Genomic DNA, 18131 nt, shown 5'->3' on the forward strand with positions numbered 1-18131 from the left:
TTGCACTCGGCCGACCTGGGTTCGATCCCCGGCATCCCATATGGTCCCCCAAGCACCGCCAGGAGTGATTCCTGAGTGCAGAGCCAGGAGTGGCCCCTGAGCATCGCTGGGTGTGACCCAAAAATAAAAAAAAAAAAAAAAATAACTATTCATCAGCTGATTCTAAATATGTAATTCTTTTTTTTTAAATCCCCCCAGCAACCTCTATTTAGAAAGCCATTCTATTCTGTTTCCTGTCCCCACCTGCCAATTTTCAGAGGATGATATAAGGGACTGAAAAGGCTGGAGTTTCTGACTAAAGAAATTTCTGCTAGTTTTCACACACCTTGTCCAAGCCTGTGGAATCTCAATGTCACTTTGTGTCTCAGATGTCAGAGCAGCTCTTGGACACAGTGGCAGATCAAATCTCCCTGTGCCCTTCCCAATCCTCCCCGCCCCCGTACTCTCCCTCCCCACCACACACACACACACACACACACACACACACACACACACACACACGCATACATACACATACACACACACTTCTCGTTGAGTCATCCCTTTGTCCCCTTGGCACCTGCTGGTCAGGAGAAAGTGTTCCTATTTCAGGTGGACATTTTCCTCGGCATTTATCAAACTGCCACTTTCAGTGTTTGATGTCATCTCCAATCTGAGAGTCCTCTACTCTGCCCTTGCAATTACTATCTGTCCATTTAATATTGACCCTCCTAATGGTTAAATTTCTCTAGTACCTGACGCCTGGGTGTGCAATGAAAATACAAAAAAAGGGTGCTTCTTTCCCCTTGAAAAGACAGGACCAATTTAGCATTTCTTTGTAGGAAAAGACACAGAAAATGCAGAATGACACATGCAAAAATACCACCATGCAAGGGTACAAACAATTCTCATATAAACCATCACCCATATAGAGACAATTACATATACTTCAAATAGTATGGTGATGTTGTACATGTATTTAATCACTGCTTTCCCTCTCATTTGACACATGGTGAAATGCTTTTCCACACCAATGAGTAAGCATATTCTTTAGAGTTGTCTGATGGCCATTTCAAATACATTTAGCATCATTTAAAATATATTTCTATTTTCAATTTTTAAACAGTTTCCCAATAGGCATGTAAAATAGCAATACATTAAAATGCCTATTTCCCCCAGCACTCATGAAAGCACAATGTTTTAATTATTTTTATTTCTGTCAATCTGATATGGTCCTTTATTTGAAAAATTAAGCTGTATTTCCAAATGGAAACAAACAATAAGGAACTCAGAAAACCTTAACATCAGGAAATAAAAATTCTTCATGAAAGCAGGTATCAACTATATTTTAAAAACCTAATGACTATAATAAATCTAGTCATCAACTTTATACTTTTTCTTTACATACTTTGCTTTCCTTTCATTTACATTGGCCATTTCCTTTTTTCCCTCCCTCCCTTCATTCTCCATTGCTATAATTACCAAAAGAATTATAATCCTTTGCAGACTCAGATAAAGGCAATTGAAGCAATGGCAACAATGAAAACTTTTACAAGTGGCAAAGGGCTATAAATGTATTAATGTAAGTTTGGAAGAATGTCTAATAATGCGGAGACATATTTGCAATCCATCAGTTATATATGTTACATTTTTTAAAATGTATGAAAGTAAAAGTTGAGTGAAATATACACCTTAGGGAAATGATGGGAAGAATCAAAATAATATGAGTGACAATTCATACAGGGCAGTTAAATTATTTATGCTTATAAAAGTCCTCAATTCATCACAAGCATTTAATTAATATATTTTGACCACACCAGATGCAGTGTCAGGGATCAAAACATGCACAGGAAGGGCCCTACTCACTGTACTATGTGCCTGACCCCTACGTGAAATATGATATTTTCACTTCTCACTTTCATCTATATGTTTTAAAACTTTTAAGCAAAAATGTACTATGTGCTAGGCACTGCTCTGGGAAATTAACTCATTTAATCTGCACAACAATTTTTTTTCTATGAAAAGATGGAAAAATCAAAGCCTAGAGCAGTGAATCAGTGTTCAGAGTCATGGAATAAGTTGCTAAGCGAGTCATAAAATATTATTAGAAATAAATACTTATTTAAAAATAAATACTGTGAAGAATGGCCAAGTCTGTGCTTGGATTCCTTCTTAAGTTCTCAACAAGTTCTTAAAGTCCAGTAGGAGAAACTTTATGCTCAGACCTTTTATCCTGCTGGGATCAACAGGAGCAGTTACTCATAAAACATCTCAGCATGCTCCAAAATGTGGCTTAAAGGGGGTACACATTTTAGCTGACTATTCAAAGCACTGAGCATCTATAAATAAAATGTCAGACAAGATTATTCAATATACATCATTCCTAACTATCTGTTTTTCCACTGTTTAAAAAATTTTCTGTGCCCTTCTTTTCATCCAACCTAACTTCTCATTCAGTTAATCCCATTTACTACATTCATTATCACAGGACCACAATTTGGCCCTCCCTGGTCTCCTGAAAGGCTGTGTAATTCATTCTGTAATCAGGAGGGGGCAGCAGTGTTGGAAATTTGAGATGTCTCTAAATCCCAGATGTACATTTATCTTTTCTATTCCTATGGTGAAACTCTCTAGAGTACGTAGAGTACGTTTCACTTTCTAGTCCTTCTGGGGGGTCTTCTTCACCATCTATAAAGCACATCTTTAGTCCAATTCTCCCTCCAGCATGATCTTTTTTCACTCTCAGATTATCTTCATCAGCATATAAACATACTCTCATGATTTTGGTATGAAAGCAAATAAGTAAGCAAAATTTGAAAAAAAAAAAACCAACCAATCTTGCTTGACCTTTTCCCACTCATCCCCTTCTCCCATCTCTCCCTAAACACACACACACACACACAACACACACACACACATCTTTCCTGGTATCAGCCCACTGCACTCTTGGAATTGGAGCTGACATTTCCTGATGTCATCGTTATTTTTTTATTTCTCTTCCCTCCCATGTTTTGAAAACTTTTCTCAATTCATTCCATTTAATATTCATCTTTCCAGGTCCCTGAATACCTCTTGTTAAAAAATCACCAGCAACACCCACAATTTTTAAACCCAGTAGTTCTTTCCCTGCCTTCACCTGACCAGATTGAGAAGCAGTGAATCGAGCTATGATATAATGATCCTGACTGATAAAGGAGTGGGGGCTATTAAGATCAAGCACTAATTTGTTAATTAAAAAGCAACCACATGTTTATGAAGACACAGATAAACAGACATGCAAAAGACAGGGGCAGATAAAACCTGACTGTGCCTAACTTAGGTCCCACCTGTATTAAAATTACTGCTGAAGGCCAGAGAGATAGCACAGTGGGTAGAGCACTTACCTTGCACACGGCTGACCTGGGTTTGATCCCTGTTACCCAAGCCCCACCAGGAGTGACCTCTGAGTACAAAGCCAGGAATAAGTCCTGAGCATCACCAGATGTGGCCCCAACTCCCTCAAAATAAGCAAATAGGTGGTTCTGATAGCATACCCCAGAAATATTTATAAATATAGGGCTAAAATTAAGTAACTCTGAAATTATCTTTAGTTTTGAACAAAACCCTCTCCAGGCTGCAAATTATGCTATATGGAATTGTCTTGAGACAACCAATGCTCACATTCTGGACCTCCTCTTAGTGGTCTGACCCCTTTTCCTAGCACTGTCAATTAAATTCAGTGCTTATATTGTTACTATACAGACTCCAACTTGACCCACCTCAAATCATATTGAATTGAATGTGGTCAGCTTGCTTCATTAAAGAAATCTCAACATCTAGGTGGGATTTAGTCATTTTGAGATCAAACCTCATAAAATTACTATGTGTCTCTATCTTTATGGTTAGTACGTAAACTCCTTGATATCAAGGGTTTTCTTATCCTTGCACCTCTTTATGTGGCACATAGTAGGGTCTTCATGAATATTTATTGAATTGAATTGGCTGTTAAAGCAAATATGATTTTACTTATCACTTAGAGTATAGAAGCAATACATAGAAAAATCCCCCACATTTCTAGAAAAGTTGAGAGCATATAAAGCATTTAATTTTGAAGTTTCCATCTAAATTTTATTTGAAAGACAAATCTGATTATCATTGGAAAATATATTTTATAGAAGTTTGAGTTCCTTATATTGCATTCTAAAATGCTTCAAGAAGTGTACTATATAGTCATCATGACTAATACTGCTTATTTTTTTAAATGTTAATGTTAATTCTGTAATTCTTTTTCTAGTTTGTCATTCTTTATGTGTTGTGTGACATAGTAATTGAGAATTGGGGCCCTCTAGCAATAGCACCTGGATAATTCAAATCCTCCTGAGAGAAGATTTTATATTTGATTGTTGGATCATATCTAGCAGTGCTGAGGAATTACTCCTGGCTCTGTGCTTAGGGATCACTTATGGTGGGGCTCAGGAGACCATATGTGATGCCAGGGATTGAATATGGGCATCTCACATGCTAGACAAGCACATTACTTGCTTTATTATCTCTCTTACCCTTTTTGTAAGGTTCTCAATGAATACTTTCAACCTCCTAGTGACTCCCTTTACTCATTTTTATAAAAACAATACTAATAACAGTGATGTTTAAGTGATTGTGTTCCATGTATGGTCCTAAGTGTCCTGTGAGTTATTAAACTCAGAATGCTGGATTTATTTATGGCGTATGGTCGTTTAAGGATCTCACAGATGTCAGCTTTCAAGGACGTTGCACAGGAATCGTTTATTGAAAGCATAGGTACAACTTCTGATCAGCTGGTGTTAACATCTGTTTCTTAAACTTTAATTCTTAAAGTAGTTATAAGTGATCATTCACATCTTGATCATTCACATCTTGTTTTCTTTAAATAACGAAATGTGGGGTGTTATGTAGGTTTTTTAAAAGGCAAAATAAGGATTAAGGAATGAAAATTTCAAGGGTTTTCATCTTTCTATTAAAATTTTAGATTATGAAAAGCAATTTTAAAAATTGTTTAAGAACAGGTTAGATTTTGAAAAGCAATTTTAATGATGTTTCAAAAAAACTACTTTTAAAACCAACCAATTTAATGTGACACTTAATAAATCTAAGGATTCAGGAACAATATAATCACTGGTGCTTAACATACTTTCAACTTAAAATTATTGGTGTTAATAAAATTTCAAATTGCTATTAAATAATAATAATGTGAAACTATACTTTGATATTAAATTTTATAAGACGAAACTTGTCAAAACAATAGAAAAATAGAAATAGGCTACCCATTACATTTATTCTCCTTAATACAGCATTGTTCTTAATATTTTTTATGTAGTAATTACAAATCCATAGAGCACATGGAAGAAATAATAGTCTTTACAAAGGAGAAAGTTTTCAGAATAAAAGAGTGAGAACATTTAAATACCACTTAAAATTGCCATGCAGATTTCCTAAGTCATTTCAAACTCTGGTTGATAGCAAAAATCTTCCCATAACATTCTCATACTGTATTCACCAGAGAATGATCAAAATAAGAGATACTTTATAAAAATAAATTCAGGTCCACGTAGCGCTGTGTTTAAGTGTAAAAGCACAAACACTGACATGAAACACAGCTGATACACATCTAAGCATCAGCACTACACTTCACTGCACTGTCCTCCTGTTGTTCATCGATTTGCTCTAGCTGACACCCCTAACGTCTCCATTGTGAGACTTGCTACTGTTTTTGGCATATGGAATACCCCACGGATAGCTTGTCAGGCTCTGCCGTGGTGGCGAGATACTCTCGGTAACTTGCCAGACTCTCCGAGAGGGACAGAGGAATCGAACCCAGGTCTGCCGAGTGCAAGGCAAACGCCTTACCGGCTGTGCTATCGCTCCAGTCCAAGTATCAGCGCTGTTGTTAATTAAAAATGTATCATTAACTTATTAATAAATTTCCACAAAAGCGGTTTGCATCATAACGCTCGTACTGTTTATATTAGAAAGGCATGTCTGCAACGAAGCCCTTCAAGACTCGGCTATTCCACTTCCCACTCCCCTCCTTACCTTCAACAAACACCTCTGCAGATGTTGTGTCAGAGCCGCTGGGGTTTGTAGCCAGACAGGAATAGCGGCCTGTGTCGTCCTCAAAGGCCTCTGCTATGGTCAGGGTGTGCACCCCCGCTTCAGCGCGGATTTGAACATCGGGGGTGTTAGACAGCTCTTTTCCTTCACAGAACCATCTGCAGGCCCAACGGAGGTCAAAGAACAGGGGAGAAAGAGAGAAAAATGACAATGTTTAAAATTTTATGGCAGGAGTGAAATGCAAAGTACTGTCATCAAACGCTTAATTTGATTTTTAAAAAGATCTGTATCAATCCCTTATATAAGTCAACTCAAAATGGATTAAAAACTGAGATGTAAGGCCATAAGCCGTAAAATATAGCAATGAAAACACTGGTGTCAGTGCTGTCTCCAGTGCTCCAACTCCACTGGCAAGGAAAAGCAAAGCAAAAATAAGCAAATGGGACTACGTGAAACTAAAAGCTTCTGAACTGCCAAAAGAAAATAAAAAACAACCAGAACTATCACTAAAACAAAATAACATCCTATGGAATGGGAAAAAATATTTGCACACTATATATCTGACAAAGGGCTAGAGTCCAAAAATACATAAAGCACCTCAAAATTAAACAATAAAAAATAAACAATCCCATCCAAAGAATGGGAGTAGGGGGGTTAAGAACAAAATAAATTTCTCTAAACACAAATACAGATGGCTAAAACGGATATTAAAAAATATTCATGATCACTGTTATAGGGACGTACAAATAAACACAACTGAGAAAACCATCTCATATGAGTGAAGATTATATATGTTATATACATACAGGAGAGATATTACAGCAGGAAGACACTTGCATTGCACACAGCCTTCCTGGATTGCTTCCTGATTAACACCCCATATGGTCCCCTGAACTTTGCCTGGGTGATCGCTGAGTACCACCTGTGTGGTCCAAAAGCAAAACCAAGCAACCAAACAAAAACCCCAATCAGAAACAACTAGTTCTGTTGTACTAGTTGTATATCTTTTCTCAAAAAATTAAAAACAGAACACACTTAGTGTCCACAAATCCACTCTTAGATACTTATCTAAAAACACAAAATTATAGTAATCTTAAATTACTATAATACAGAAAATGTAAACTGCGCAGCCGCTACCGCGGCCGTGCAACATTTTATCTCTTCATTCTCATCAGTGGAAAACTTATTATCAAATATTTCCTTGTTAATAGAGCTGTATTCTTGGGGGATAAATTCCAACAAAAATAGTGAGTCTGTTTTGAAACTCCAACAACAATAGTGAGTTGTGTGTTGAAATCTGGAATGCAATCAAGGTAAAGAGAAGAGAAAGTGAAATTATCAGTCACGCACGGGGGTGGGTGTTTGGGGGATGAGGTGTGGGATGTATACTTTTTTGTTTGTTTGTTTGTTTGTTTTTGTTTTTGTTTTGATTGGTGGTGGAATATGGGCACGGGTGAAGGGATGGGTGTTTGAGCATTGTATAACTGAGATATAAGTGTGAGAACTTTGTAACTTTCCACTTGGTGATTCAATAAAATAAATTTTAAAAAAACAAATGTTACCACAATAAATTAAAAAATGAAAAACTTAAGTTTAAAGATTAATTTGAAAAAATAATAAAACTCACAGTGTAAATAATTCCTCCCTCCACCAAAAAAAAAAGTTCAGAAAAAACCTGAATTTCTCCACACCAGCATGGCTCACCTGAATCACTTGGATTTGCTTTGAAACTGGAAGAAAGTCAGATTGTGACTGATGTAAGTACCTGTCAAGTGACCACTTCTGTGTTGTTAAAAGGTGGTAATATGGAGTATAATTCAAGAGGGAAAAAAAATCTTGCAAATATTTAGACGGCAGCCTCCCTATATCAACAAAAAGGGTAGCACGGTTCCTGGCTAGGATGTAGATAAATGCATGTTTAATTTGTGATTGGAACTATGTGCACAATGGAGCTAGCAATGGCCCAGCAAAGACACTCAATTATTATTTTAAGGAAGTGCCAACGCCTTCCTGGTTCAGGTTCTTCATCTGCATGAAGAGGAGAGACTCCCTCGCTATAAAATTTCATGACTCTTATGTTTCTGGTGGAATGAAAGGGTTGTACACGCAATGTCTGTATTAAAAATATTCCAAGAGACAATGAAGAGAACTCTGATGAAAGGTACAAGTAAATCAATGCTTCACTTCGTTGAAGTCTATTAGGATATCCTCCTGTTCCTGAGGCAATTCACCCACATTGGGGGCTTCCATGTCCTCCTGGATTTAGCACCTTGTCTTCAGTGGGATGGCTCTCCTCTCAACTTTCCACGTCCTACTGAAAATGAGTCCTTCATAGGCTTTTCTAGTCTCCCTGGACGTAACATGTTCCAGGGTAGAAGCCTGGTCTTTTTTAACTTGGTCACTAACTGCATCAGCCTGCTTTGTGTTCCAACACAATGCTTGGATATGGAACATATTAAATAGGTCTTTTCAAGGTTGCTGTATTTCTGAAGCTTTGACATCTGGGGCCTTCCTGACCCTGGAGAGGCTGCCTGCCCAGCATTAGCCAACTCAGAGTTAGCAACTGGCTCTCTTTCAAGCACCCCTTCACATGAGAAGAACCCGTAACTACCTCACCTCCTCTCTCTGGTGCTGCTCCTATGCCATAATCACCCCAAAACCAGGGAGCAGGCAAACAGGGATAACCTCTATACTCCAGAGCTTGTCTGTTGAAATGATTCAGACTAGTCAGTCTTAAATCTGCTAGTTCTGCTTCATTCGTTCTTTCCTGTAGAGACCACAACAAAGGTTCTGCATTATTTCCTTCCCCTTCCTCTTGGCCTCCAGGGCTTGCTTTGTGGCCCTTCCTTGTGGCATGGCATGTCCCTCCCTTCTCTTGGGAACTCAAACTTTTCCTTCCTTCCTTCCTTCTTTGCTTACTTCTTAGCTTGCTTGCTTCTTCCCTCCCTTCCTCCTCTCCTTCCCTTCCTCCCTTCCTTCCTCCCTCACTCTCTCTCCCCCCTTCTCTCAACCCCTCCCCATTCTTACCTTTCTTTTCTTTTTTACAGTAGTACCAATATGATATATACCTGCAGTGCTGCTGTACCATGTCCACAATCAAATGCCAAGATTCTTTCACTATTATTCCAAGCCCCCCTTCCTCCCCACCCCCGTCAACCCCTTCACCCCTAAGAACATCCAGATCACAATTCTACTGGCTCTGTCTCAGGTTTGTTCCTGTTTTTCTGGAGCAACAGGTGGAGTGCTCAGGGCTTTCTCCTGGCTTTGTATGCAGGGGTTACTCCTGATGGTTCTTGAGCAAATCATATGTAGTGCCAGGGATCAAGTCCCGGTGCACTGAGTATAAGCACCCTTCTGGCTGTACTATCACTTTGGCCCCCACAGACATTGTTTCCACTATTTCCTGATCTCTTAGCCTCATCAAGCCTGAACAATAATCGAACCTTATTTTTTTTTTCTTTTCTGAGTCACACCCAGCGATGCACAGGGGTTACTCCTGGCTCTGCACTCAGGAATTACTCCTGGCGGTGCTCGGGGGACCATATCGGATACTGGGAATCAAACCTGGGTCGGCCATGTACAAGGCAAATGCCCTACCTGCTGTACCATCACTCCAGCCCCAAATGATTCAGATCATTTTGAATCTTACTTTCAAAACATTGAAATAGTTAAAACTAAGCTTATATATGAAGGATTGATCATATAAACAATTCAACTCATACTTAACAAGCATGAGTTAACCTTTATAAACATAAGTGATAACTTTGTCACTGTCACCAAACTGATGTGCACTTAAGATGATGTTAACTTAAACACAAAATAATTGGCTTAATTCATATGTCAGAGTAGAATGTTAACATTTTCTATTCTTTATGCAGCAGATTAATGATCTTAGTTAACTTATTAGTTAACTGTTGAGATTGTTACTGAAGTGATGAGCTTTTTGGTCAATGATGAGATTCTCAATGGAAATGGATGTTGGCTGGATAAGATGTGCTACAGTTATGTTTATTTTGTCAAACATATAAAAGTTCATAATTCTATAAGCTTCCTGACAAAAGACTAAAAAAATTCATATTTCTTAAAGAATTGTAAAAGTCAGATCTGTCAATTTTGACCACCCAAAACTTTTCCTACATTAAATCTTTATTGCAGTGAAACTTAGGAAAAGCAGTGCTGATGTGACAAGGAACACATGTAAAGTAGGGCAAAGTACAGGTTTGGTAAATACTCAGCACAGGGATGGTTGTCATCCTTCCTTATCTATGGCAGACAACACTAATGGATCAGGATGTACTGAGCTAGTGAAAGGGAAAGTATCAGAACCATGGTATGTATCTACAGGCAGACTTCAAGCTGAGAGAAAGTAAAATCTGAGATGAAACACATTAGCCAGCCTCAATATGCATTAAAAGAATGGCCTTATTTTATTTCCCAACAAATGTATAAAGAAAGCGCCACAAAAATTTTAGATATAGACAGCTCTCTTTTATCAATAGAAATTAAAAAGAATATAAGTTACAAAGTCCAGGTAATTTTGAGTATTTTATTTTCCCCAAATAAAACTTTTGTTTCACTTTCCAACAAAATTTTAATTGTGGTGGTTGGAGCGATAGCATAGCGGGTAGGGTGCTTGCCTTGCATGCGGCCGACCCAGGTTTGATTCCCAGCATCCCATATGGTCACCTGAGCACCACCAGGGATAATTCCTGAGTGCAGAGCCAGTAGTGACCCCTGTGCATCAACAGGTGTGACTCAAAAAGCCAGAAAAAAAAATTTTTTTTAATTGTAATGCTAAATAAATTTCAACCAAGTTTATTGGTCCTTCCTCACTCATCTCTGGTAGGGCTGTAACTACCTTACACCAGGGAGCAAAGACGTGAGTCTTGAAAAGTTATGGGGCACGGTGAACCCCATTTCAAAGAATTAAAATTTGTTAATAAAGGAGAAAAGACCTTTGATACTGGTTGTCAGATTTAAAGATCATAAATAGGGTATGAAAATAACCTTCTAATTTAAATTGGAAATAAATTTAAAAGGAAATTGTATTCAGTCATTCATTTATTCATCAGTCTATTCAAAGGTCTTCCTGAACTTTCAACTCTAATCCAGAACTGTTTGGAGGGTATGGATATCAGCTAAACTGGGTTTCCCTATTCATGGGACTAGGCATAGGTGACAATGGAGAAGAAATCCCATCACAGACATGAGGAAATGCTGTGTTCCAATTCCAAGGAAGCAAGGAATGCTTCAAAGATCTGTACAGATGGCAGCATCAAAGTTGCAGATTAAATTTGTTTTAGACAAAATATTTAGGTGAAATCAACATATTAGAGTAGGGATAATGTTGGATAATTAATGAGTTTGAATTTTTTCTTGTTCATAAAGTTTATAACACATAATATATTTAAAGCTCCTCTATAAATTGGTATACTTGATTGTATTTTTTTGGTGCTGCGATCTAAAAATCAGCATTGTGTTTAACATACACACACATAGTCTTCTTGCTGCATAATACCCTTTTTTCCTCAAAACCTTTCAAACATTCTATGAGAGCCTAACAATGAGATGGTTTTAGAAGTTCAATGATCACATTATGGCACCAGGAGGATGTAGGGGATTAAAATTCAAAGTTTTTGATACAGGAAAGTTCAATATTGAATCATTCGCTTTCTGCCTTTCAAGGTGGGGCTGCTGACTTGGTCAGAGACTTTTCATTTTGTCCTGAGATGTTTTTGGAGAAGAATGGCTTCAACAGACTCTAGTCTTCTGATCCTGTTTGGTTAGGAGTCAATAGGGGACAAAGTGGTAACTAAAATTAAGGGAATCACAGCTGTCCCTTGAGCAAGTGACTGTCTTTTCACACCACCAACTGTTCCCAGACTAGGGCTTTGTAAGAAGAATTTAATGATGAGGTTTTCCTACCTCCTTCTCTTCTAAACTCAGCAAATGGCAGTGAGGCTCAGACAGAAAGTACATGAGAGCTAAGGGGTACAGCTGGGAAAGCTCAGAACTCTGGTTCTCCACAATATAACGATACTGTTGATTTTTATATGTTCAACTGCTAAATGAGAGTAACTAACAAATCCACTGGCAGAGCATAATATATACTTTCTGGTATAGTATTACCAAGAGTTTGTGTTTGAAAAAAAAAACACATATGGCTTTGCTTGACTTACAAGTTGACTGGTAATATCTACTCTAATACAACCACTTAAAGAGAAATATAGATTTTATGTCTGACAGTTTCTTTTGGTACTCTAGTTTTTGAAACCACACTATGAATCATGGAAATTTTCTGCACCCTTTATTGTAAACCTCTGGCTTCTAAAATATACTGATCTATCTTATCAAACTTATAAAGCTTCATCAATGAATTGTGGCTAATATTCTCCAACTCCAATGAGGAAAATGGTAAATCTTAGAAGTCTGTTAGTTGGAACAATGAAGTACTTATTAAAAATCTTTTAAAAACAGCTGAGATTTTTCCTCCAGTAAATCAGTTTTCTTATGCTCATGAAAGATGTCTATTTTTGCCTCACAAAGCCACTGATTTGTACTTCTAAGAAAGATTTCTCTTCAAAGGGACGTCAATGATGACTGCAGGATGGCAAATTTGGCCCCCAGCTGGCCCCTGCACCAAAAGTTCAAGCAGTCAGAGCTTCAAGGAAGCCCAGACTTGAAGAAAACTTAAGCAACCCATTTCCTTAATGCCATTATAATGGAAATTAAGGGCAGGAAAAACCCCAGAGACATCAGTGGGTTCAGCAATATTTTCCAGGTGTTCCTTTCTCCCAAAGGAACAGCAGAGTTCTTTACCATGAACTGGAGAATCATTAAAGAAAAACTGGCAACTTAAATCCAAGATGAATTTTGTTTATGCTGAAGCTCAAAGTTAGGCCATCTGTAAATATTGCATTTCATACATCCTTCATTAAACACCAATTAATTTTTATGGACTTTTTTTGTCTTGTTACCAAAGATTTTTAATTTTTTACATGTGTTCACATTAACCACAAGACACACCATGTTTATTTTGTCATGTGTATTTATGGGCAGACCAAAGAGAAATTAGTCCCTGTCTAAATTTACTATGGCTATAATTTCAAGACTGCTTAGCTCGAAGGCCAATAGCTAAATCTGCTTGGACAACAGATGTACTTTAACCTTATGGTCCAAAAGAGACCAATAAATAGATTGAATTTTTGAAATTCAAAGCCCAGGAAATGATAAAAGAGTTTCTGAACCCAAACCAGACTCATGTCTAACAATCCTTTCCTCTAATAAACAGTTTATCTCCTAAGAGAGAAAGATAAAGTAGAGGAAGGGAAAAAAAGGCCAGATAAAACCACTGATGATTTTATCTTGTTTTGACCATGAGTAGCTTTATGTCTGGATACCATGAATATACAGAAATGTAATCACTGTTCTCACTCCCCCCAAAAAAAAACAGATAAAAATAGGCAAGTGGAATCTAGTATTTATGCTTCCAGAAGTTGTTAGAATCTTAGATCTCCGTTAATATTTTCCATATTGATTATGTAGTAGAAAAGATCTAGGACTGGCAGTCAGGCGTCCAGGATTCTGGTTTTGCCTGGTCCATAGACCTGCAATGCTGAATGAAGGCCAGTCATGCTCTCTTTGGGGGCTTGAGTTTCTTCATTTGTGAAATGTGAGGAATGAGTGAGACCAGAGTTGCCTTCAATGTGTCCCAAGAAACTAGTTCTGTAGCAAGATGACAGATAGCATTGAAAAAAAAAGTTCTTTGGCGAGCACACTGGGTTAAATCAAGTTAAACAGCTGTCTTTACAACAGGACACTTTAGAAGTAGATGCCAATATACTCTTGGATTTCCAAGAGAGAAAAATGACAGACGTGGTTCTCAATCTTACTTGACCATGAAACACATGCATTGAGAAACATATGGAAGGATTAGTGCTGTGTGGAACATGTTTTAAAAGGGTTAAATTATCATTATGATCCCACCTAACTTGATGACAGTGAAACTGAAGACCCTACCTACAACAACCTTTTTCAACTAACCACCTTTCCAGCACTCATAACAGAAACCAGTAATGGGGGTAAAACCTTCTTTCCCATTGGACCTAGACTGGATTTCAGAGTCCTCAAATGGTGCTCAGGGCAGCCACTTCCAATTAATTGAGTTGGTACTTAAGCTGAAACATATTTGTCATGCTAGATGTAACAGTCCATGTTGGGATATTATTTTCTTGAAATATTTGCACATAATCATATGACAAGGGGTTAATGCCCAAGATATACACATCTTGTACACCCCCCTACACATATAACTCCTACAATTCAACAATCAATATACCCAAATAACCCAATTTTTAAACAATGAGCAGAAAACCTAAATAGACATGTCTCCAAAGAAAACATAAAAATAGCCAAGAGGCACATCAGAAAAAAAATGCTCATAATCACTGATTATCAGAGAAATACAAATCAAAACCACAATGAGACAGCACAGCACACAAATGAAAATGCCCTGTCTCAAGAAGACCAAAATCAAAGTGTGAGAAAAAGCAACTTTCTTTCACTAAAGTAGTCTCTAGAGAACAGTATGGAGGGATTGGAGAGAGAGGACAGCAGGAAGGATGCTTGCCTTGTATATGGACAACCCAGGTTTGATCCCTGACATCCCAGATGGCCCCCAAGTCCCACCAGGAGTGATCCCTTTCCTGAACACGAATCCAGGAGTAATCCCTGAGACTGTTGGGTGTGGCCCAGAAGCAATAACAACAACAAAATCAGAAAGCTTGGAAAGTTCTCGAAAATTCAAAACTTATTTACAACATGCTCCAGCTTGACATAGGTGTCAAGCTGAAGAAAATTAAAACACTAATGCAAAAAGATAGGTGTACTCCTATGTTCACAATCGCCAAGATAAGGAAACAGCCCAAATGCCCAATGATGGGTGAGTGGTTAGAGATGTGATATACATACACAATGGGATACCACTCAGCTATTAAAGCAGATAAAATACACAATGGAATACCACTCAGCTATTAAAGCAGATAAAATCTTGTCATTTTCAGCACAGATAGAACTTGAAGGGATTATGCTAAGTGAAATCAAGCAGAGACAAGAGCTATCAGATGATTTCATTTATAGATGGAACATAAAGAACTAAGGCAAAGGAACCAAGCAAAGAAAGTAAGTCTCTGTGATTCTGACTGAAGAGTAAAGCTGGTGAGAGAAAGAGGGAAATTAAAAATCAGAAATAGAGAGGGTTCAGTAGGCAGTGAAGGGGGGGAAATGGATAGGCTGGTGGTATGTTTATGTACACTTGAAGAGGTAAGAAGCTGTACTCCTAAAATACAAACACCACTGTAAACCAATGCTATGTCAATAAAAATAAAATCAACAATGTAAGAAATAAAAAACAATGCTAACCACTAACCTTCCATATACCCTTGACTACTGACACTAAGAAAATATCTTTCATTTTCGGGATAAGTTGTCACTTGTCCTGAAGCACTGGGGTTCCCACCTCCCTTTGGAAAATTTTTTGGGTGACCACAGTACAGTGTTGAACTCAGGACATCTTTGAGAGAAAAAAAAATGAAAGGAATAAACAGGACTGCTACCCAATACCTTGGGTGTACTGTTGTCCAACTTAGAGCTCACTGGAAGATGAACTTGAAATGTGATTTTGATTTTGGTGGCTATATTTTGATTCTTAGCAAAATAGTATTTGTTCCCATAAGAAGGCAAAATTAAACTTCACAAGGCTTCCCAAACCTCCTGTCATTCATCTATAAATTCTCAAGTTACACCTGTCAGTTAAAAAAAAATAGATTCATCCTCACCAATCTTCTCGACAAGCGCAAAAATAAGTCAGCATGACCTGACAAGTCAAACTTCAAAGTCACTTATGTTGTGAAAATTTGTACTGAATGTTTCCAAGTCTTCAAAGCATTGAGGGAAAGAATGGATTATGCAGGGAGCCTGGGAAGGAGAAACTGACTACATAAAACACTAGATGTGCACATTCAGCTATTCTGTTGCTACAGTTATGGCAGGTAATTATTAGCTATTGTTGGAACTTGGATTACATTCCAAAGGGGATAAATGGGAGATGTTTTATTAGCCAATGCTGTCAGTCTTCTCTGCTTTTGGCACTGCTCCAGGGAATACAATGATTACCTCACAGTTATGAAATCCAAAAGGATTAAAACCAAAGTGGGGAATGGGGTGGAAGGTCTTCTTGGAACTTTCAGCTCTACAGTGTTTTAGAAACCCACACGGACCAGCTCGTAGCTGGACTCCTAGAAAGCCCAGCAGATATCTCTCAGCACGCATGCGCAGGTTAGCTTGACCACCACTTCTTCCTCGCCAGTGGGACTGCTTTCCCCCGAAGATAATATACAGGTTGTGTCCTCTACAAGTCCGCCCTTCAATCTCTTGCCTTAATCATGGTGGTGGTAATCATGGTTAGGTATAAAGGGTGGACGTCGAGAATGAAGAGGGGAAAACCCCACTTCTGAGGGAAAGGCTAAAACTTTGCAGTTCAAGGCTGTGCCTATTTATATCTTTCATGGAATATTTTCACTGAGCCCAGATGTTCTGGGGAAGGAGGGCAGCTCTCCTCTTGGTTTTGGCGAACAATTCCAGCCCTAGGGGTATAGAGGAAAGCTCAGTGGTGTCCTCAGTGTTCCGGCTCAGTTTTCATTTAGTGATGCCCAAACATAGTGAGGTGGTCTCTAAGGACTCACAAAACAAACACCGAGGAAGTGCAGTGGCATCCAGTTGTTTACTGGCATCATCAACCAGTCAAGGTATGAGCAGAAATCTGTTCCCATCCTTCCCCCCAGCTGACTCATCTCACTGTCTTCCTCCCTTGTTCTTATTTTATGTTCTTTATAGAAGCCTACCTTTAGGGGTTAGTTTCTCAAGGGGAAGCATAGCAAAAGAAGTGCCCGCTGAGGTGGGGAATATTAATTCAATAATGAAAAGTTACGTGTGAAAAGAGTATTATACTAGCAGGTAGCATTTAGGGGCCCCCTGTCCTCTAACTTATTAATTTATTGAGCAACATTTATTATACACATACATTCCCTCCCTTCCTGTCTCTCTTACTTTCTCTTTCTCTCTTTCTCTCTCTCTATCTCTATCTCTATCTCTCTCTCCCTTTCTCTCTCTCTCTCTCTCTCTCTCTCTCTCTCACACACACACACACACACACATACACACACTCAGGCAGACCTAGATATACACTATCTGTATTTAGTAACTGGTATTCTACTTTAACCAAGCTCCTGAAAGAGAACCCATTGCTCACAAATGTGGCTCTACAACTGGTCTATGGGATTCTAGCCACAGAGACCATGCTCTAAATATGATCTGTCCTCCTCCCAATAATGAGAATCAAATACCTACTTTTAATTTTGCAGGAAAGTGAGCCATTTTCCAAGAAAGCTGTTGCCCCTGCTTCCCATCTGATCCTGTTTGGAATAGCACGGGAGCAGGGAGGGACTCTGGGTGTGCGAGCATGAGCAGGAAGTTGGGACTAATTATACCTTGTTTTATTTGGCTTTCTGAATAACGAGTAAAATGGCATGCTGCATTCAGTTTGACTTTCAATGCAAATCACCTAAATGCTGATATTCTACTTCAAGAAATGAGTTTTTGTTTAGATGTTCATATTAATAGTATAACCAGACACAGATGTCCAGCATTTCTATTGGAAAATAGGGATTTTTCAGGATGAAAAGGTTCTGAGGAGGGTGCAAACATTCACCACCTGACTGCTTCCCTCGTGGAGAGCCTTGATCCTGATGCCACACAGCTATTGTGATCTGTACAGCCCACAACTTCCAAACTGCCTTCAGAGCTAAAGACTTGGCAAAAGACACAAAGTCTGGGAGACTATTAGGGAGACCCTGGGAAGAGGGTCATTAACATAGGGTAAATACCAGTCATAAAAATTTTAGAATAGTTCCTTTGCGTGCATAGTAAATGAAAAGACTGTTCCTTCATATTTTCAACTGCTATTGCTACCCTGTTTTTTTCTCTTCCGGGAAAGAACAGTTAATCTACATTTGTCTTGAGAGCAG

At 38.4% G+C, this 18131-nt stretch overlaps 1 protein-coding gene across 1 annotated transcript in view; it reads right to left on the reverse strand.

Annotated features, from left to right (window-relative positions):
* The window catches only part of PALLD (palladin, cytoskeletal associated protein), a 499224-nt gene that overhangs the window by 271951 nt on the left and 209142 nt on the right, over nt 1-18131 (reverse strand). The window contains exon 3 of the mRNA XM_004610370.2: nt 6031-6206. Within this exon, the coding sequence (XP_004610427.2) occupies nt 6031-6206 (176 nt within the window). The remainder of the gene's footprint in view (nt 1-6030; nt 6207-18131) is intronic.

The sequence above is a fragment of the Sorex araneus genome, chromosome 1 (assembly GCF_027595985.1).
Source record: "Sorex araneus isolate mSorAra2 chromosome 1, mSorAra2.pri, whole genome shotgun sequence".
Classification (NCBI taxonomy): domain Eukaryota; kingdom Metazoa; phylum Chordata; class Mammalia; order Eulipotyphla; family Soricidae; genus Sorex; species Sorex araneus.